This window comes from Cucurbita pepo, chromosome LG08, assembly GCF_002806865.2.
Source record: "Cucurbita pepo subsp. pepo cultivar mu-cu-16 chromosome LG08, ASM280686v2, whole genome shotgun sequence".
Lineage (NCBI taxonomy): Eukaryota > Viridiplantae > Streptophyta > Magnoliopsida > Cucurbitales > Cucurbitaceae > Cucurbita > Cucurbita pepo.
Genome location: NC_036645.1, coordinates 7,339,767 through 7,362,982, shown reverse-complemented (window position 1 = coordinate 7,362,982; position 23,216 = coordinate 7,339,767). Strand labels below are relative to the sequence as shown.

The 23,216-nt window shown below is 33.3% G+C and overlaps 2 protein-coding genes across 3 annotated transcripts; both read right to left on the bottom strand.

The window, feature by feature from the left end:
* Positions 1–408: 408 nt before the first annotated feature.
* LOC111800769 (ubiquitin carboxyl-terminal hydrolase 12) lies at positions 409–16,532 on the bottom strand. The gene is made up of 32 exons (XM_023684610.1): positions 16,422–16,532; positions 16,072–16,135; positions 15,697–15,841; positions 15,445–15,602; positions 12,643–12,908; positions 12,352–12,570; positions 12,088–12,196; positions 11,886–12,001; positions 11,078–11,176; positions 9,766–9,875; positions 8,432–8,506; positions 7,479–7,557; positions 7,212–7,358; positions 7,033–7,113; positions 6,751–6,870; positions 5,753–5,875; positions 5,146–5,223; positions 4,418–4,506; positions 4,193–4,301; positions 4,020–4,088; positions 3,838–3,939; positions 3,150–3,205; positions 2,887–3,064; positions 2,697–2,798; positions 2,548–2,619; positions 2,324–2,389; positions 2,057–2,122; positions 1,789–1,875; positions 1,556–1,672; positions 1,374–1,448; positions 1,113–1,199; positions 409–911 (listed from the first exon to the last, which is right to left on the bottom strand). The coding sequence occupies exons 1-32, from the start codon at positions 16,449–16,451 to the stop codon at positions 870–872; spliced, it is 3,336 nt and encodes a 1,111-aa protein (XP_023540378.1). The 5' UTR covers positions 16,452–16,532; the 3' UTR covers positions 409–869.
* A 3,034-nt stretch (positions 16,533–19,566) lies between these two features.
* On the bottom strand, positions 19,567–21,781 carry LOC111800768 (40S ribosomal protein S5-like). 2 transcript variants are annotated; one of them, XM_023684608.1, is made up of 5 exons: positions 21,676–21,781; positions 21,046–21,155; positions 20,160–20,431; positions 19,877–20,080; positions 19,577–19,797 (listed from the first exon to the last, which is right to left on the bottom strand). In XM_023684608.1, exons 2-5 carry the CDS (start codon positions 21,151–21,153, stop codon positions 19,743–19,745), a joined length of 639 nt encoding a protein of 212 aa, XP_023540376.1. In that variant the 5' UTR covers positions 21,154–21,155; positions 21,676–21,781; the 3' UTR covers positions 19,577–19,742. The 2 variants fall into 2 exon arrangements, with proteins under 2 accessions (XP_023540377.1, XP_023540376.1); XM_023684609.1 differs by lacking the exon at positions 21,676–21,781 and having other exon boundaries at positions 19,567–19,797.
* Between the last annotated feature and the right edge of the window lie 1,435 nt (positions 21,782–23,216).

Here is a 23,216-nt window from a genome sequence, read left to right as displayed (position 1 = left end):
ATACATTTTTTTTAATCTACAAACTTATATGTCAATAGATCAAACTCATGATACAGAACTGAAAATTAGAAGTATTTATAAAAAAAACAATGTTAATAAAATGTACGATCAAAATGCTAATAACTTGGTCAAAAGTGGATAGAATTAAATCTATTGTTTTTCTACAAGCATACAAACATGAGAGATTCGAACTTCTAATCTTTTAATCAAATATATAGGTTCAAAATGTGAGCTTAAATGATGATGATGATGTGATATAGTAGTAGAAAAGGTTTTTCATTTGTATGATTTAAAATGGGGTCTCCCACATAGGTGGAGGAAGTGAACATATTGTATACTAAACTGCAGGGATGATGATGTACACAATAAGGATTATAAAAGTTGCACAAACCAGCAGGCACCAACAAAAGAGGGTAAAAATAATGAATTGAGACAAAAAGAGTGCCATCTATAAACTCAATATACATCCCCTCAGATGGAAAAATAAGAAAATAAAGAGGAAAGGAACTTGTTATGTACCTGGTAAATTACACTAGACCTTCATAACCCACCAACCTTTTATAAAGCTGAAGCTTTAATCGAGTGCATTAGAATTAACACATGGTAGAGCCTCAGATGGAAGAATCGAAACACAGTAAAAACGCCTGAGGAAAAACGAACCTCCCCACCCAAATTTAAGCAAAAAATAAAAAGGGAAAACAAAAACTATATCACTGAATTCCTATTCACTACACACTAGAGAATAACTTCAAATAGGAGCTTTGTTTCTTCATACGCACCTCATTCGCATATGGCTAACATTTTCTTCCACAATTGGCCGAAGTGGGACTCTTCATATGGCTCAAGTTTTGTGTAGAAGATGCCTATGTTCAGTTGTATATTTTCACTGGTTTCTCATATGTGGCACGGTTCTGCAAACAAAATGTTTATGCAAATTTAACAATTATAATATCAAACAGCGCCCCATAATCTCATACGACAAGTGCAAAAGTAGAGCACGTCGTTTTTTNAAAAAAAAAAAAAAAAAAAAAAAACTGTATGCTATCATATTTAGTAGGCTAAAAGGGAATTTGCTACGAAGATAACCATAAAAGATGGTAAGAGACCCTCACATGATTGACAGCATAAGACCTCTTGGGAGTGTTGTCTGAGTGCTCCAACCCAAGGTACTGTTCCCAAGCACCATAAATGTCTCTCCTCTGTATTGTTTATTTGTACAGATTCATTACAATCAGTTCATTAAGTTAGACAACAAATAAAAGTGATCAAGTCAATACCAAGAATAACAGTTCTTAATCCATATCTTGAAGGGTAACTCAACTAAAACAACTGAGAACAAAACTTACAAAAATTACAGTTAAAGCAGAAAGTACCTGAAAACGATTGGAGACGATGTCAGATTCCTGCAGATATTCAGGCCGCCCCAGAGAGAAGAATGCAAATTTCCACTAATGAAATAAAGTTGGAAAAGAAAATAGCATTATGGTTCTAAAATAATTTGCATTAGGGAAAGAAAAAGCATTTCCACAGCAGAATGAAGGTTGAAGAAGCTTACCTTGGAGAACTCCTCATCTGGAACTTGAAGTTTCTTCTGTATGCGAACTTTCACATCAGCTAAGGTCTCACCTTCATGAATGACCAAGAAAAAGGGTTCTCCAAAATTTTGTACTTGCTGTTGAATAAACAATGTATTTTAAACAATATGATACAAGAAAGCTTTAAGAAGTCATGATAATCAAATTGCTGGAAGCAATTTCAGAAAACTCAAGATGAATATAAATTTTATACCATTTGGTTTTGGGCTGTCTCTTTGCTGAAGTGGTACACATGAATCAAACGATCCTGAGGACCAAGGTTTTTCTCCTCTTCGGGAATCTGATATTTTCATCAGAAATAATATAAGGTTAGCAACAAGTTGAGCACTACTAACAAACTGTCCAATTTCATACTCTCTAAACCATGACATCAGANCCCTCATCTAGTAGCTGTTTAACAAAAAAAAAAAAAAAAAAAAAAACTATAATTAATAATTTATTGATCAGATGGAAACATTTACCTCCTCCACACGTAGTGTCCAGTATTGGTCATTTATATTCTCAATTCTTTCATTATGTGGAAAAATCTGGGAAAAGGAACCACAGTTAACATTAAAAGCATAGGAAAAACAATATCATCACGCCCTAAACATCAACATCAACTTCAGACTAATTACATGAAAATAGCATAAAATATTCGATTCGAGCGTTCGTTAAAAAGCAGATGAAGATCTCATCAAAACTCAATCCAAGGGAACTTTCAAATTCCAAGTTTAGATAATCATTACCTTATAGATCTTATGATAGAAAACTTCAAGTAATCTTAGTTCTGCATCTGGATGAGATAACTCAACCTGTTTCAGGTGTACTAAAATAACATCACTGTTCAATGTGAAGGATCGTAAATGAACCAAGGAACAATATCAGAGAATAACTAGACATTGTTTCCCCCCAATCAAAACTTTGATCATCATGCTTCTACAAGTAATAATTGAAAGAAGATAATCCATACCTTTGTTTTAAGTAAATTAATAACATCACCAACGGTACTCTGTTTAGGTAATCTAATATTGTGAATAACCACCTGAAACAATGTAAACAAATTGGTCAAAGCATGATGACAATCCGAAAGGGGAAAATTGTGCAACAAACAATTAGCACCTCATCTTTTGTGGCATGATGAAAAGCAACCTTCAGATTTTTCAGACCCTGTAGTTCTGGTAGGGGAATGTCCAAGACTTCAAAATACAATATATCAGACATCTGTAAACATATAGCGCAAAATTCAGCTCCAAATCATGCAATTAGGCATACAAGAGTGAGTATGGAATTAAAATCCAGAAAAAGCTACCTGGTTATAATGTACCAACATATCTGACAAATGATCTACCCCTCGATATTTAATAGGCTGTGGCTTAGGTTGCTGAGAATAGCAGTTATGTGCAGTCAATCTGATTTTGGACGAATCCTCCAGTCCAATTCTTTGTGCTACCTTTTCTGCCACTTCATCATAAGTGTGATTTTTTGACCTATAGAAAGAGAAGTTATGCACATTGAACTGTGTCAACTTTGACAAATCTCAATTGAAACTATAAAATTTCAGGAAATACTTACAGCTCTAAGCAAAAATCGTCCTCCTTGGGTCTCTCTAGAGTTCGAAAATGAACAACCTGGAATGCAGAACACCACATACAGGCATCATCCAATGTGTATCACTATCATTTTACCAGTCAATCTCAAGCAACTACTGTTACACATAGCTGATATAGACAAACAAATGCAGCACCAGCAACAGTAATATAAGATTGGCATAAACATTTCAACACTTGGTAAGGATTCAGCCTATAGTGAGAATTAATCAAAATGAAATCCAGTTATGGTTAATTATTTAAAATCAGCCTATATCGTAACAAGGTGCTTTAAAAAGATCATCCTTGTTGGTTATTATAAACCTTATAAATAAGACGGGCTTGAAGGAAAATTCAAAAAAAAAAAGAAAAAAAAAAGAACTTCAAGTGCCTTTTAACATAGTACAGATAAAAAGTTCTCACTACCACAATGGGTCCTACTACTCCAGATCTAATAGCTTTCCCCAATGGGTATGATTTAATTGTCATTAAACACAACCACCATAAATTTTCCTATATTCCAAAAAATCTGATTTGCATGTCTAATATGTGCCAAAATGTTGCGTCCCGTTTTTCTAATCCTACAAGACAAGTGTGACGTTCACAACAAAATGAAAAACCCTAGTGTAATAACCATAATATAGTAGCAATGCCAGCCGTTTCCAGATTTGTACCTGACGATTATGTACATACTCCAAAAATGAAGGAACATCGGGGTATCTGCATTCTTCACTTATAGGGGATTTCTGAAAGCAAATAATATCCCCATCCTCAATCTGCAAAAAACAAAGAGATGACAGATAAGTGGCAATGATATGCACAAACACAATCATATGGGCAGTAAGCAAATACCTACCTGACTTAGTCGAAATGAAGTCCTTTTATCTAGATGTTCACACATGACACAAGGTTCAAACTTTATTTCCTGAAGATCAACAAATGAACTTCTAAGAATGATTTATAGATGAATGTGTCACTTGGAACAAAAACAATTGAGGAAAGAAAAGGCAAAACATATCATAAACATACCTCAAAAAGTTCAATCTCTTGAGCAGGATCAAAGCCTGCCATTTTATTTAGTTTATCCAAAATTTCAATAGGCTTCGTTGAACTCTTCACAAATAGCCTACCTACATATCTGGCNAAAAAAAAAAAAAAAAAAAAAAAAAAAAAAAAAAAAAAAAGAAGGAAATATGTCATTATCCAGAATCAGAAGTTAACAATGATTCACTCACGGGAAGACATATCATATACCTTAGCTCCACTTTCTCGGGGTCATAAAGCTTGAAGAAAAGCAGAATATCGTCTTTATTTTTTTCAGGTGGAACAATAGGATGCAGATCCTGAAGCATGAAATCAAATTATTGCAGGGATTGCAAGATATTATTATGCATACAAAGTGCACACAGGTGTCTCCATCCTACCCCCACCCCAATCGAAATTGTCTGACTTTATGATTGCAGGACTGATGTTATTAATATAATAGGAAAACTACAAGTTACATCCATGTATACATGTAGTTACTAAAATCTGAAACTGTAGCCTCACAACCAAGAATAACTTAGAACACTTTGCAGTATGAAAGATCTATAAATACTATTACATTAATTGTTATAATTCTTCTTAGTAACTGAAACAAACTTATTCCATATGAGCAATACTTTTTTGTAATTTTGTTTCAATAAGAAACTGAGAAAAGATTAATAAATCTAGCCAACCACATGGATATTTTAAAACCATTTTATAATTTTTTTTTTTTAAAAAAACTAACATGGTGTACTTTGCAATTAACATTACCACAAACGAACTTGTACGCATGTAATATCTGTGCTGCGTATACAGAAAATATTACAAGTACTAAATAATATGGGTCATGAGTGTAGCTAAATCAAACTAAAAGTACCTNAAAGATTGAATTTTGAACTCTGGGTCGATTAAAAACTAAAAAAGATAAAGAAAGAAAAAAATACAAGAACTGTTACCAATCCGAGCTCCACTTCCAAAAACAACTTCAGTTCTGCATTACTAGCTTTGTTGGATGCTTCCCTCAACTGCCCAACCTGAAAAGTCAAATTTACCCATTAGCCTGAACTGCATGTTAGACCAGAACCATCAGCAAACCATAATGGCCAGCTACAGCAAGAATTGCAGGCAAATCCAAGAAAGTATAAGACGTACAGGCATTAAAATGTCAATCTATCAGTAGCAAATAGCATGATGGTGACATGAAAAAGAGTGTATAATCTATCTGTTCCCTCAAGCGAAAGCATTTATTAAAAAAAACTATAATTTTAAAATATTATAATACATAGGATCAGAGAAACAATGTTTGGACGTTATAATTCATATCACAACTAGATGCTGGCATGTAAAATAACCCTGGAATTCATTTTCTTACTAATTAACAATACATTAAAAACATAATAAGAAAAGAAAAACCAAAACATAAGATACTGAACAGTGATTTCAAGATAATGAAAATGACAAATGAATCGTCCTATGACAAAAAAAGACAAGCATTGTGCTTGTGCCTACTAAATAGAATTCTGGGACATTGCAAAAGAATATAAGGATAGAGGAAATTATTACAGATTGTGATTCTTCTTGCAGAGTTAATGGCCGATTAGGACGATACGTGTGATTTTGTCGCTTTGCCCAAATCCAATACCGCTGAAATTGCACTGGTATGCCGAACTCCTTGGCAACCTCCTCCTGCACACCACCACAAATCAAATTGGAAAAGGAAAAATTGTCTTTTTTTTTTTTTTACAAGAAACAAACTCCAAAAGAAGTAAAAAGAACATAAAAAAACACTAGGGATAAGACAAGAAAGCATCCCAATTAATAAAATATCATTACAATAGAAATTGAAAGATAAACTTGGATAAACACCATAAAGAACTCAATTAAAACACCATATATGAACAATTAATAAAACACTATACAAACTGATCCCAATTAGTTCAAGGCTTCCTAATGGTGTTTTATTCAAGTTTATCTACCGCACAATAAATAGCTTGCATAAAACACCATTATGAAGCCTTGGAAATTAGCTGAATCAAATCAATGTTCTCAACATCTTCCTTGTCCTCAAACATTCCTTGAGGAAAAAGCAAAATTATATAAGCATGAAAGACATGATTAATACCAAACAAAAGAGCCTGATCTTCCACCAAGTGAAGAAATTAAAAAATATATATATATAATAATAATAATAAATAAATAAAAATAAAAAAAAAACAGGTTAAAATGTACAAAGACAAAACGATTAATCAAAGAAGGTAATAATTACAAAAATGAACAGACAAACTTGGAGTGAGAACTCCACACAAGGCGTTATAAGTAATAGACTTGAGGAACTAGTTTTTGAGCATGGAATACCAAAGATGTCAAAACAAAGACCATCATCTGAATAGAGGAATGAAAGCCATAAACACAATTATATTTCTCTCTCAAAATAAATGAGAACAAATTAAGGGAAGACAAGCATTGAACAATCAATATGGAGGAGAGTTTAAAAAGCTAGGAGGAGTCATACGCAACATTGAGGTTTCCCGACTAATGTCAGTTTTTAAAAGACAGTGTACCTTGAAAAGATTAAACGGTATCTGTTTCTGAATACGAAAACTGTGAACTTTGTCATGATCAACCAGATCGAAATATATGTCCTTTCCTATTTGTTCTTGAAGGTCCACATCTCGTGCAACCTACCAGCATAATCAATTCGATCAGGCACAAGTTGTTCAGATACCACAATGATCCATAATAAACTACCAGTATCTTATTTCACAGTTCAGCCTCGTTTATTATAGGCCCAACCCTTGGATGATCTATATTGCCAAACGTGAAATAGAGTGAGAAGCTACAACCTTGATAATAGCATAGAGATGGGCCTGCGCTTTATATCTTCTCTTGTCTTCCTTCTCCTCTTGCTCTTTCTTTAACCTTATCTGTATGATGATGAGAAAAGTCAGCTGGCTTCCACATATTTCCACACTTTATTAGAAGTCATTAGTCACAGAGAAACAGTCAAAATAACTAAAATTACCCTAAGGTGTTCAGCTATGTCTTTCTCATCCACATTGCAAATTATTTTGTCCTTGTCACTTTCACGGATGTACACAAGCATATATGCATTTGAATATTTGGTGAACTTGAAGGGAGTGTTGTTGAAGCCAGGGTTGGTCTGGGGCAACTGTCAAACAAAGTAAAAATTGGAGTGTGGAATAAAACCAAGTTAATATAAATTGGACAAACAAGCAAAGAACTTAATTAAGGGGAAAGCGAGACAGATTCATTAAGAAAGTTACATCACCTCTTCCTCGCCACCATATTGCTCTTCTAATGCTCTCTTCGTATCTTCTTTTGTCACACGCTCATCATCAAATTTGTACCTTAAATAAATTAATGAAACTTGAACCAAATAACTTACGTAACAAAATAGTACTCATGGTATGCATTATAGGCCTGTTAAAAGTGCAAGTCAAGAAACTCAAGAAGGAATCATTCTCAGTAAATAAACATTGTGAATAAAAATCCCCAAAATAAATAGTCAGAAAATAAAGCAAAAATACATTTTTTTTAAATATCCGTGAGTGTTCAGGCGCTAGATACAAACTAACAAACAATAAAAGCAAATTAACCCAATCCTAATGACTTACTAAAAACATAATATAATATAATATTATCCCATATCATTGTCTCATTCTCATATATGCCCACGGGACCTCTACCCTATCCTCAGAAAATCTTGTACCGATACAAGGATAAATAAACCGTCGTTAAAGAAGAGTAAGAGAAATCCCCTCTAAAGGGAGGCGGAAATTTACATGTCATGGTTAATGGATTTTGAAATAGGACCTAATCATGGACAAAACATACAGATAATTCTGACTCACAATAACTGGACAAGTATGAGCAAATAACATCTGTGTGCACTCTTCCACATACATTTACCATGTACATATGTGCAAGGGCCCACTTTTTCTTTTCTTATGAAATGTCAAATTTGCAAGAAGAATGAGTGGAAAGAATACAAGGGGAGTACATAAAATCCAACCCAAATAAAAGGAGCCAGACTAAATGTACCCACATATATGTCTGCGAAGAGACAGTACACATTTGAGTGACAAAGGAAATGTCTGAAATTTTTCTATGAAAATCATGCATACAACTGAAATTTTTCTATTCGTGATTGTGAGTGATACTCTTTTTCATTTCATTCATCAATTGATTTTTCATTTTAAAAAAAAAAAAAATCATGCATACCACTGATCAGATAAGGTTGGCCTGATAAAAGCATAATAATGCCCACCATGGACACCACCACTATGTACCAACACACTGCATCAGAAAATTAAAACAAGTTAGAGGATGATTCTTCACATTTTAAAATTCGGTACAACTATATGAAGAAAACTAAACATAACAGGAACAAAATATGGAACATAAATAAATTCAAGTAGACCACATCCATCCGCAGGAACAAAATATGGAACATAAATAAATTCAAGTAGACCACATCCATCCGCAGGAACAAAATATGGAACATAAATAAATTCAAGTAGACCACATCCATCCGCAGGAACAAAATATGGAACATAAATAAATTCAAGTAGACCACATCCATCCGCAGGAACAAAATATGGAACATAAATAAATTCAAGTAGACCACATCCATCCGCAGGAACAAAATATGGAACATAAATAAATTCAAGTAGACCACATCCATCCGCAGGAACAAAATATGGAACATAAATAAATTCAAGTAGACCACATCCATCCGTTGAAGCCATTAAAAGCAGCAAGGAAATCATTGCTCCTTTAAGATGTACATGCATGGAAACGGTTAAAGCTTGACAATATGAGTTTAGTTTTTGGATGCTCCATAAATGAAGAGGGAGGGGTCAAAGGGACAAAATCTGTCCTTGGAATTTAAGTCCGAGCTGCTGTGTTTTGTGCCTGATGGATCTTCAGCCAGCTAATTCTTTCATGCCCCTAGAGCAGAAATCTATTGGCTTTGTATGAAAGGCTTTGGGGTTCTTCATTAGAAGGCTGTAAAAGAATATTTTCTGATCTTCTCTGAGATCATGACTCAAAGAGGAACGCAAAAATTCCATAGATGAAAGTGGTCAAGTCAATAGTGCAGGGTATTTAGACAGAAAGAAACTGATGGTTATTCGAAAGCACAAGCTTATTCACGAGAAAAGGTTTGATCTTGTAAAACTAAATGTAGTTCTGTGGTTTTCTCTGTCCAAAGAACTTTGCAATTACTCTTCATTTAAAATTAATTCTTGTTGGGAAGCTTTCTTTAAGAGTTAGATTATGCTCATCCTATCTTAGTACTTGCGTTTTTTGCTGTGGAAGATTTACTTTCACACCAGAAAGGGGTTATTTTGTTCAAATTGTGTTTCTTAGTAATGTAAAATTTATAATTCATTGTGAAATTTTCCAGGAAAAATGAATCCGGAAATAAGAAAATAAATCTATAGAAATACAAAGACAACATATTGAAAAGTTGATCACCCTAAACATCTTCGTTAAAAACTCCCAACACAAAGCACTACCATGGCTATACCTATGAAGCACTACCATGGCTATACCTATGAAGTGTGTAAAGGTTGCGAACGCTCCTATCTGCTTCAGGCGATAGATACTTGCCATTCTCCCTATCTAGGTCTAGTTGAAGAGGAAACTCATAGCGGTCATTTATCTGCAAGTCAAAATCACTTAAATATGTTGTCTGATGCAAAACAGCTGAATGAAAATTTGATATAAGAGACCAACATTCCTGCATACATAGGAAAATGAGACGAGAAAAGAAAGAAAAATAATTGACAGTATATTGCAGATCCAATCAAAACACATCAAATCAGTCAACCCAATTGTCTTTTCCCTCCATAAGTTCTTTGAACGGGCCCACCAGTAGGTTGGGCCCATAAATCCAACAAGTTTCAAACAGAAGGTTCCTTCACAGATGAGCCTTAATCTCAAATTTTTGCACCCTTTTCACCACCTCATATTATTTATGAGGCTTTAAAACTATGTTTCCCTTGGGAAAAAACGCTTGGTATGAACAAATAGATAAATTGACATGACATTGACTTTCGAACGTTGTTGAAACGTAAGGGAGACAGTGAAAGTGGGCTTGATTCTTCTCAACAGATGGAAACCCTCGTTTGGTTCAAAAAAGTTGATGCAACAAAGATCACAATCAGTCCTCTCTAATTTATTGTAGAGGGCAGGGTTACAAAATGGTCATTGAGTGTGCTGGGGAAAAGAGGAACCAGAGGTATCATGGTATCATTAGCGAGTTGGCAGATAGGAGAGGGAGGGGAAGACCCATTCTAAAGTTTCACTTCCAAGCATTGTCAAGGCCAGGACCCTTTGTTGAAACGTCTACTAATTTTGATGTTAACACTCCAAACCGTTCAAAGAGGGCATCACCACTTCCAAGACTTTGGAATCCTATTCAAGAGAGAGCAAAAACCAAATTCCGGAAATTTATATAGGTTTAAGCCTGAAAAAGGTCAGCAAATTCAAATTCTCAACTCATAGTCATAGTAATTCAAAGTATGCTCATTGATTTCCCAACATAAGTTGAGGAGTAATGTCCTATAAGATAGCTTCCTCTTTTTCATTTCAAGTTCTTGTTTCTTATAAAATAATATACAGATAAAAGTAAAAAGAAAACTTCGAAGATATACAATAATTATTAATTGTTATTCAGCCCTGTAGAAGAAATGAAAACAAATGAAGAAAAGAATAACATATTGATTAAAAAAAATTATCAGCATTCAAATCCAAGTATCTCCACCATCAAAACAATACACGAGAGCTACTAAGATATAGAGAATGGATGTATGCAAGAGTAATTAATGCTAAACCATGCCATGGTATGTTTCCATTACTGACCTTCACCATTGTGTCCCGCATAAAATCATATTCAAACCTCTTCAGCTGAAGTTGGAGGACTGGAGGGAAGTCAATAAACAAGACACCCTTCTTAGCTTCCTGAAACAAACATTAATTCATGCAGGAAAAGTAAATTAAAAGAATTACTTCCTCAGATAGCTCAAGAAGTTGAACTGTCTCATATTTCTAGAATACTAGATTCAAGAAGGATTCCAGTTTAAACTTTTTTTCATGTGGTTGTTTGCAGAAACTAAGTTTATATCATAAACCAAGTGAATTCTAGATAATTCAAAGGCTACATAAGAATGGGTGTTTCCCCACCTAGTAATTCCTATAAACCAAAAAGAAAAAGAGAAGGAAAAAAGAAAAAGAAAAGGGAAAGGGAAACAATGGGTTTTCCCTACCTAGTGGTTCCTATAAACAAAAAACACAAAAATAGAAATTATAAGGATGTAAGCAAAAAACAAACAATAAAATCTGGACAATTATTCGGAGAGCAAATGAGCCACACATACCCAATTGATAGGTTGCCAACTTTTCAGATATTAAACGTAAAATGATTTTAAAAAAGACACATAAATGAATGAAAATAGCTATGCTTTCATTAGAAACAACACCAGAAATAAGAAAGAGAATTACATCAGGTCCTACTTATCCTGACACAAAGTCTCAAAATTTGCTTTATCGTTAAAAAGCCACAATATACAAAGAAGTACACCTTGAAATGACACTGTCCTTAAACAACAACAAAATAGACGTAAATACATGCAGATACGAAGGTTTGAATCAAATTATCTACAGTACGAACCTGCAATCCATGCTCTTCTGCATGATACTTGTTATCACCCTCAAGACGTTCAACTTCCACATACTTATCAAAAGATGCATAGACATCATTACAACCTTTCACATCAAGCTGGAGATCTGCCAAATCCACCCAAAGAAAAATCCAGCTAAACGAACTTAAATCAATTCAAAATTTCAAATAGTGGTTTTTAAACCAGAAGTACCATAAAATGACTCCTTTCTCGTAGATTTGTAGTCAACATTAATGCATTCAATGTAATTCATGTGATGCCCCTCAAATAACTGCTGTATTGTCCCCTCCACAACAGTTCCCTGGACCAAAAGAACAATTGTTAAAGAAAAAGATAAATAAAATAACATGCACACGAGTCATGTCAAAAGATATTGAGCCAAGTCAATGCATATAGGATTGTCTATATTTTATAAGCATTCATAAAAGAAGCAAATTCTAGTATCATGTACCATACCTTCATTTTATCTTCAAGCTTTTCACACAAAACCCTATTGAGTTCTTGCACATCATGTTGCATAAAAGAATCATAAGTATCCCATCCAAAAGATTTAGTAAGTTCTTTAGTCGCAACACTGCTGGCATTAAATTGAAGTTTATAGAACAAACTTTGAAGAGCCAAAGGGATGCTTCCAGAAGGCATGTCATTCTCAGTTGTCGGCATATGGTAAACAGCCTGTATATACAGACTCAGGAATTAAGAAACCTACCATAAGACAAATAAAGGAACTTTGGAACGTTTTCATACCTTTCTGAAGTAAGGTATATGGTAAAGTGTCTGAAGAAGAGAATTCATGTAACAAGTTGCCCCTTGGTTCTTAAGACCCACAAATCCAGTTTCTTTCTTGGAATCATATGACCAGTAATCAAGAACTTTACGAACCAGAACCTCAGCTTCAACAACACATGTGTCATTTACAAGGTACCCTCGACTAGGATCATAAAGATCACTAAGAGGCATGAATGATGTAAAACCCCAATCACTTTCTCTAGCATTGAATTGGTGCTTTGTGTCTGCATAGTTAGACATGAAGAGAAAAATAAATAATTGCTTAATCCCAAACAATAAAGTTCGCATAAACATGTGGTCCCACTTTTCCTTCATGCACTAAATTCTTCAGTTAAAAGCAAGATCCTAAATAGGATATCAGGCTTCTGGTCAGTTAACAAACGCATCAAAATCGCAACCGATTGAAGCGAAAAAATCGATGAAATAAAAAATGGGATGTCAACTAATTTAAGTGCCAGGCCTCTTGAAAACACTAGTTCTCTTACTTTCTTGCTAAATGTGGACCACATCATTAATAGCAAACAAGAAACACTTGAAATAAAAGTAATCTCCACTAGCCAAGAGGCAAATAATTTATTTCTATGAAGTAGTAATCTTCAGCCAATATATAATAGGAAATTGTGGGGAAATAAACATAAATAGATTTGGTCCAAAGAAAAGTCAATCTAAAAGAAGGAAAAAAAAACAAATCATAAATAATGCAATTTTTAAATCTTCCTCTGAAAAGATGAATACATGCTTTTATATAATAGGAAATTGTGGGGGAATAAACATAAATAGTTTTGACCCAAAGAAAAGTCAATCTAAAAGAAAAAAGAAAGCAAATCATAAATAACACAATTTTTAAATCTTCCTCTGGAAAGATGAATACATGCTTTTTAGAAAATGAAAGGAGAAGTAACGAAGTAGTTATGTCATAAATATACAAAATAAACACAAACATAGAACTTTAAAATACCATTCAATCATCCTCAAAGTTTTTTTAAAGAATTAAAGTACAAGTAACCAATTGGTACCCTCGAGGAGCTCACATGATTCTTAGATTTGGCCTCTTGATCCTTCAAAGTCTTTTACTGAAAGTTCTTTGATGGCAGATCTGATTCAATCCAATGGTCCAACTTCTAACAACTTTTACTCTGTTCTTTAGAAAGATGTCTATCCAAAGAAAATAAAGGCTTCTTTGAGGGAACCTAGTCATGGGAAGTGTTAATACTGTTGATTGTTTACAACGACAAATGCTGCAATGTGCCATATCTCCTTCTCGTGTGCTTGTCCAACAATAAGACTCCTGCAGAACCCATTGTTTGCTGTTCCTTTGCTTATGGTTGTTGGACTTGTATGCCGGAAACTTTTGGTTGGAGTATGGCTTTAACTCATAATCTTTTTGATCTCTTAGCTTTGATTTTTGTGGCCATCCTTTTCATGGTCCAAAGAAGATTTTACGGTTAGCTTGTCTTGGTCTCTTTGGTGCGAGAGAAATGGCCGAATTTTCAGAGATATGGTCACCAATTTTTAAACTTTCATAGATTTGGTTGTCTTTAATTCACTCCATTGATGTAAATGTAAACACCCTTCTTCATATTAAAGTCTTTCGCCCTTTAATTATCAATTGGAGATCTTTCACGTAATACACCTTTTTGTGGCTAGGAGTGTTTAAATCTTTTTTATTTCATTCAATCAAAGAAATTGTTCCCTCCCGCAAAAAAAAATACCATTCAATCTTACAAGGAATACAACAAACTTAGAAGGAAGAAGGCCTTTGTGTAGACCTCAAATCAGTATTAACAACTATCGTCTTTTGTCATATTGATATCCAAACATGAAATTTCACAGTACTTTCCATCTCTTTTCAAAATTCAAACATAGGTTAAAGTGTCGTTGGTCAAGAGTTTGAGAAATTTTCTGCGGGAGGTCGTTGAGGAGAGAAGTGACTGGCATTTAGCTAATGAAGTATTGTACCGAGCCATCTGAGGGGTGTGGTCCATTGGGAATAAAAGGTGTAAAATATTTTACTTCTATCAAAATAGTTCTGGCATTATTACTTTGAATCTGGAGGCATAAGGTACTCTAAGTCCTAATCAGGGTCATTGGACACCATTCATAACTCATAAAAGGTGATCCAATGTTGTCTGAGAACTCTAAGGAGGCTACTTCCTTTCATCACAATTTCCCTTCTTTATTTTGAAGCCCTTTCCAAAAATTTCCCTTATTTGGACGAGGAGAGGATTCCATTTTGATTTTCATATCAAAAAACCTTATTGATTGTGAGATTGATGAATTAGTTCCACTCATATCTATTATTCAAACTGTCAACTTCTTCCCATGTACAGAAATCATTGTGTTGTCCTATAGAGTACAGATCCTTCCGGAATCTTGGCTTGTAAGTTGTTATACATTCGTTTGATTTCTAATCTTCTCCTTCTCCTTCTGTCTTTGGTAATTTTTTTTTTTTTTTTTCTCTAAGACTACGATTTGAAAGATTTTTTCTTTCTCCAATAACTTCGACGGTCATGTTGGACATTTAGTATCATTTTCTATATTAGTGAACTTGAAACAAATAAAGAAGTATAAAACTTGGTGAACCATTTGGGAAAAGAGGGAGAAAACATATGAAAGCTAATTGCCCATGCTTCAAAAAGGGGGGAAAGAGAGAGTCTGAAAAACACAAATATTTTTGTAGTGCTAGTTTTCATTTAATACTCAACATATCAATCGACAAGTGATTAAAATATTTCCCTTACAAGCGATTAAAGTACTTACCCTTCCGTATTGAATACTTTTTATGGACCTGATTAACCACAGCCAAGCTGAATTGCGAATATCTACTCCAACCATACGGCAATGTTGCAGAGTCTGCAACATCCAAATACATTGACAGGTGGTCCACGTTGTTTCCCTTTGGAAAAACTAATATCCGCCTGATGAAACCAACAAACTCAAATCAACTACTAGCTACAGCACTAAATGGCCCAAATTACAATCTCGCAAATGAAAATGAAATAAAGAACGTACCATTTATATCCGCCAACTGAAAACGTATCAGAATAATACTTTTTCATGTTTAACCTAGAGAAGTTCTCAATTCTCCATGTGAATTTTATGGGTGGGGGGTCCTCCACTTGCTGGTTCTCCACGGTGCCAGAAGGCTCCACTTGAGCTGACATAAACCAATCGCGAAAATGCAAAAAAAACAGATCAATGCCTCAACACAAAATGGGATCATCACGTGATGAAACTGAAGTCACACCACAAAAAAAAAAAAAAAAAAAAAAACCCTAAACATCCCCTCTTCCAGTGGATTGTAAACGCATTAACTTCAAAACCATAGCGAACTAAAAAGATCATAAAATTCAAATAGTAGACTAGTCAAGCAGGCTAAATATAAACCTTCCATCGGCTGAGGACCCTCCACTACATCCGAATGCGGTACAAGCATCCCCTCATCTTCTTGCTGCAAAACAAAACACGCAAATCAGATCTTCCAAACGATGAAACTCAAGCCCACGTAGACTGAATCGAAACCCTAAAGCTCTAATAATCTAACAAACCAAGTTATTGAATTCTCAACTCAATTTTTCGTCCGAACCAAAATCAAATCCCTAAGATCAAAATTCAAAGAACAGCAAATGACACCAAAACAAACAAACAATCAATCAAAAGACGACGACGAGTACGAAAAACAAAAAAAAACAAAAAAGAAAACATGAACAGATACTGAAATAGATTAGCTAAATTACATCAACAGGTGGAGGAGTCATCATAGTCATTGACGGAGAGAAGATGACAGTCCGATCGATGAATCACAGAACAAGCAAAACACGTATAACTTGAAACAGTAAGAGAAAAACNAAAGATTTTAATTTTTAAAATACTGAAAAGAAAAGTAGTAAATTAAATATCTCTTTTGCTGATTTTTTGACTTTTCTTTTAATTTCTCAAAACCCCTTTTTTCTTTTTTTAATTCATTCATATTTTTAGACGAATAACTTAGTTGTCGCTATCACGACTCCGCTTCACTTCTGTGTCGGATATAATTGGAGGTGCATTACTCCTTATTCTCGACACTAATTTGATGTGTATGCACTTTGACCCACTAGCCTGGCATCTGTACTGTCTTTTCTTTGCTCCGACTATGAGCATACGTACCCTCACACAATTGAAACCCACAAAAGTACAGATACACAAAACATATATATACATATAAATTGTGATTGAGAGAGGAACCTATGATTGAAACAGTCATACAAGATGCATGAGGTCCTACGATACAAACACAACAGTTAGTCAGTTATGTAATATGATGCAACGTAAACATTTTCATATAAAAAACAATACTTGTAATTCACGTGATTGACGTCCATATCATTCATCGCACGGCTGGTAATCTCCATAACCCATAGTCTAATTGTCGTAGTAACGCACACTAATCATACTACATACAATTCATCAAACTAAATCCTAGGACGTTCATTTTATGTGTATGCTAATCATACACGTACAAGCTTTTGTTAACTAATAGTCGTTTATGTCAAATTACTAACAACCACGACACTTANAAAAAAAAAAAAAAAAAAAAAAAAAAAAAAAAAAAAGATCCTGCAACACTCGAGCGAGCGAGCNCTTACACACCACCCTAGAAATTATACAAGTGTAAAAAAAATAATTAAAAAAATAAAAATNGAGAGAGAGAGAGAGAGAGAGAGAGAGAGAGAGAGCTGGTTCATAAAAATAAATAAATAAATAAATAATGAAAAATAGCCTGTAATTTTACTTTGTGAGGAAGGGACGTGGATGGTCAATAAAGAAAAAGCCGAGGGTAAAATGGGAATTTAAATGGCGGCGACCTGAAGTTCCGCTGCAGATACGATATACGGTATAATATAAGTTCCGCCATTCAGAAATTGACACAAGGTTTTTAAACTGATCACTTTGCATCACGTGAGAACCACGTGCGGGTGCACGTGATAGACTAAATATCTTTTTATTTAACTTATCCGTAAATTTCTCGTTTCAAAAGATTTTAATTTTTAAAATACTGAAAAGAAAAGTAGTAAATTAAATATCTCTTTTGCTGATTTTTTGACTTTTCTTTTAATTTCTCAAAACCCCTTTTTTCTTTTTTTAATTCATTCATATTTTTAGACGAATAACTTAGTTGTCGCTATCACGACTCCGCTTCACTTCTGTGTCGGATATAATTGGAGGTGCATTACTCCTTATTCTCGACACTAATTTGATGTGTATGCACTTTGACCCACTAGCCTGGCATCTGTACTGTCTTTTCTTTGCTCCGACTATGAGCATACGTACCCTCACACAATTGAAACCCACAAAAGTACAGATACACAAAACATATATATACATATAAATTGTGATTGAGAGAGGAACCTATGATTGAAACAGTCATACAAGATGCATGAGGTCCTACGATACAAACACAACAGTTAGTCAGTTATGTAATATGATGCAACGTAAACATTTTCATATAAAAAACAATACTTGTAATTCACGTGATTGACGTCCATATCATTCATCGCACGGCTGGTAATCTCCATAACCCATAGTCTAATTGTCGTAGTAACGCACACTAATCATACTACATACAATTCATCAAACTAAATCCTAGGACGTTCATTTTATGTGTATGCTAATCATACACGTACAAGCTTTTGTTAACTAATAGTCGTTTATGTCAAATTACTAACAACCACGACACTTACACACCACCCTAGAAATTATACAAGTGTAAAAAAAATAATTAAAAAAATAAAAATAAAATAAGAATAGGACAAAAAGAATATTCAAGGTGCAAACATTTTAATATGATAAAAAAAATATTTTTATTACACACATTTTAATTTTAACTTAAAAAAAAAACTGTCATTTTCAAATCTAAAATAAGAATATTGGAGGGTTTGTGTTTCGTTTACATCGACACAATCCACCTAACGACCATGTGTTTTGGAGTTTTGAACGATCATATATATAATATGAACGTGCAATATAATAAGACTCAAAAGTCTACTTTATGAGATAATACAAGACATCACATTTCAAACTATAAAATTTAAATATTAATTTGAAAAGTAAACTATTTAAAAAAAAAATAATGGACTAAAGTTATATTTTTATAATTGAGAAATTTAAAGTTACAAGTAAACATAAATTCTTTTAACTTTGGGATGGGTTTGGAGTATCTTGAAGTTTAAGCATTTTTTAAAATACATTTGTCCTAAAAATATTTTAAATTAAATTATAAGTTCTGTTCTAAAAATATATAATAAATTCACAAACTTTTAATTTTGAGTTTTTAAAATATATCCATATTACTATAGAAAATTAAAAGTTAAAAAAAGATTTATTATTTTCCTAGTAAAAAAATCTATTTAATAGAAATTAAAAAATTTGGAGACAAATTATATATAAAAAAAAATTATTTTGCGATTTAATTATTTCATTTTACCATAAACTTTAGTTTAATTTCATTTCATTTAAAAGCATTTCCATTAGTTACAAACGTAAATAAATTAATCACATCAAAGTCATTTTTAATATTCCAGGTCGTTTAATAAAAACCAGTATTTAAATCAATCAATTTTTTAACTCATTTTATTCTTGAAATAAAAAAAAAAAAAAAAAAAAAAAAAAAAGAACTTAAAATTTGATTTTATTTACAAAGATATTCCAAAGGTAACAAAAAGGTGGTGTAAAAATTCATTTGATCGGTAATAAAAACTTGCAGCTACAATATGGAAATCTAAATTTTAATTNAAAAAAAAAAAAAAAAAAAAAAAAAAAAAAAAAAAAAAAAAAAAAAAACATAAGAATTATGATTCAAAAGAAACTATAGTAGAAAGAGAATCACATTCAAAGTGGTTATAATGCAAAGAAATTTATCCAAAATTAAATATAAACTAATATCTCATCCATATCAAAACTCTTAAACCTTAATTAAGTATTAAATGATTCTAGCAACAAAACAACCATGTCCATAGAAACTTGATAAAGAACAACAAAACAAAACTCATGTTGTACCATTGAGCTCTCTCTCTATTCCATTAACGGTTGGCCTTTGCAACTCTCTCAATCTCATCCTTTTTCTTGATAGCGTAACTGCAAGAACAGAAGAACACAATGTGATCTTGTACAGAAGAATAGATGAGAGCTTAGTGTGAGATTCTATAATATTTACCTGTTTGATGAGCCCTTAGCGGCGTTGATGAGTTCATCAGCCAAACATTCGGCAATTGTCTTGATGTTTCTAAAGGCAGCTTCACGAGCACCGGTTGTGAGAAGGTATATTGCTTGATTCACACGTCGCAGAGGGGAGATATCCACAGCTTGACGCCTAACAACACCAGCTGAACCAATTCGTGTAGCGTCTTCACGGGGACCACTGCCAAATCGTAACGGACTGATAAGCCAAACAAATAAAACACTTCTATGATGAAATTCAGTGCAGCGATAAAGCATACCTGTTGACAACAGCGTCGACGATAACTTGAATTGGATTAAGATCAGTTAGTAGATGGATGATTTCCATTGCATGCTTGATAATCCTCACAGCCATTAGTTTCTTCCCATTGTTTCGGCCGTGCATCATGAGGGAGTTTGTAAGTCTCTCCACAATTGGGCATTGAGCTTTCCTGAAACGCTTCATAGAGTATCGGCCAGCGGTGTGTGGAACATAGGTTGCATGCTTGGAAGGTGCAACTCCAATGTAATCCTCCAGAGACATGTCATTAACCTACAACACCATACCCATCAGACACAATCAGAAAATGTGGGTGGGCATCAAGTTTTTGCTGAACCTACCAAATCAAAGCAAGATGCTACAGACCAACCAACCATTCAAAGTCCTTCACATATTAGCCATAAAATTGGCCAGTGAATTCATTACAAATGAAGTTAACCCATAAATTGCCTTCATTATCACAATAAGCAGCAAATCAACACTAAAAATAGGGAGAAAAAAACATAATCTGATACAAGACAAGCCTATCATCTCATCTCTGTCATCATTCATCAAGGGTGACTACTTATTTCTTGACTTCAAAACTTGGATTTTTGATAATTAATTGGACAAACAAGTAGCAATGTTTAGCATAGTACACGATGCACCTTACAGTAGGATTTTGGGACAATAATTTAAATCCCAGTAGAAACTACTAACAAGTCCATAACGAGCCTAACTAATATTGAATTCAATAATCGGACAATTCCTAAATCTAAAAAACAAGCTTCGGTGTGGGGAACAGCAAAAAGGAAAACCTCAGAGAAAAGCCAGCATCAGAAATTGCATAGAAGTAGGTGTGGCATCCATAAAAGGGTTGATCACTAGAGAAAAAAAAAAATAGTAACCTGGACATCATCAAAGGTCCAGCGGTTGAAAAGCTTCACATCGTGGTGAGGCTGGGTGAGTTCCTGACCCGCCTCCACCGGAACCGCAACCACAACCGCAGCATCCATTTCTGAAAAAATCGCAAATCAGGTTTAATACAAATTGAAAGCGTAAAAACCATAGAGAGAAAATAACAATCCCATATATAAGGTGTCTCCTGTGTAATTTTCTTCTTCAATGCAGTAATTACAACAAATAACAACAAACAGCATTGGCTTACTACCATTGGACAACTACAAAGAAAATAAATTAAGATTTTCTTCAAAAACTAGTCAGATATTTCCATTACTAAACAATATCACGAGTGCTATAGTTGACCGATACTAGAATCCGAGCAAGCAGAATACATTTAAGCATGAAAAATGAATCATGGAAAGCAATAAAAAACTGCGCAACAGAAAATCCAAAAGCAGTAAAAGAAACAAATATCCTTCATGTTCATGGAAGAAAACGACCAACAATATCCATAAATACATTCTCCATATCAACAAAATAATATCAGAAGATTCAACAAATAGAAAACCATCGGGACAAACATTGAGGAAACAGTAACAATAAACAATCAGTGAGCTAAATTAGCTTAAACTTACTCCGACCGGCAGCTTGAAGGAGAAACTGAAGCGGAAAGATAGAGAGAGAGAAGAAGAAGAAGCACAGGAACGGCGGCTAGGGTTAAACGAGAGAAACAATCAGGCTTGCTTTTAATTTAAGAACGCAAGTGGACTCATACTGTGCTGCCAAAGGCCCAAATCCATTTTCTTTAATTTTCTTTTCTTTTTTATATTTTTTTACATGATTTATTATATATCACATCTTTTTTATTCGTTTAATAATTAATAGTGTTAAATTACATGAACAAAAAAAAAAATATATATATATATATATATTAAATAAACCCGTCCCATAACACTTGAGACGCGCAAGATTAAAATATTATAGTTCAAACCACTCTGTATAACGAAGAAGTTAAATTTAATTCCACACAAAAGAACGTTCGTTAATTAATTAAAAAATTAAAATTAAAATTAAAAATATCGTATATTTAAGCGTATGATAAAAAATTATAATATATACTAAATTTATAATTTCATATTATTATAATAACTGTAGCATTTAGAACATTTATTTATATTTTTTAATTAAAAAGGTTAAAAAAGATTTTATTTATCATTTTTTAATCTTTAGAATTGCAAGTATAATATTTAAAAATATAGATGATATATGATTTATTATTTTATATTATAATTTCTGATAAGTTTTATTTAATTAAAATTCTATTACATTAATTAATAGATTTGATTATTCTATTACATTAATGTTTTAGGATGATTTTGTAGAACAAAATGTTCAGAAAACTCAATCGATAAATTATCATCTCAAATGCTAATATTTCGATCTTCCACCTATAAAATTTATTGGAAATAGAATGATCAATATACTAAATAAATAATAAATATGTTATTAACTTTACAAAATTTAAAATATTCAAAATTAAAACTCTCCTTTTCAAAATAAATAAACTATATAATTTTAATGGTATACAATAAGTAATACACATTATATAAATCAATATGGTTCCAATAGTATGAAAATTCGTACATCGTAAATTAGCATCTTTTTAATATTATAAATATAAGTCAACCAATATAAAAATATACACGAACACGAATTAAATATTAAGATGATTTAAGCATAATGATCTTGATTTATTAATCAACTTACATTATGTTTGACAAATAATCATCATTTCAATAAATACTAAAATTCATGACTATGGCAAAAGAATATCAAGCTATGTCATCTCTATTTTATAACATTGATAGGTATCGTTCATGATATTCCAAACTTTTGAAATAAAATTAAAAAAAAAACTAATTGTGAGATCCCATGTAGTTAGAGAGGAGAACGAAACATTCTTTATAGTGTGTAACACGTTTTAAAGACCTTGAGGGAAAACTCAAAAAGGACAATATTGGCTAGAGGTGGTGCTTAGACCGTCACAAATGGTATCAGAGCTATACACTGGACGATGTGTCAGTGAGGAGGCTAAACCCCAAAGGGGTGGACACCAGATGGACGCTAGCCCGGAAGGGAGTAGATTGTGAGATTCCAACACGACCGCCGTTACACT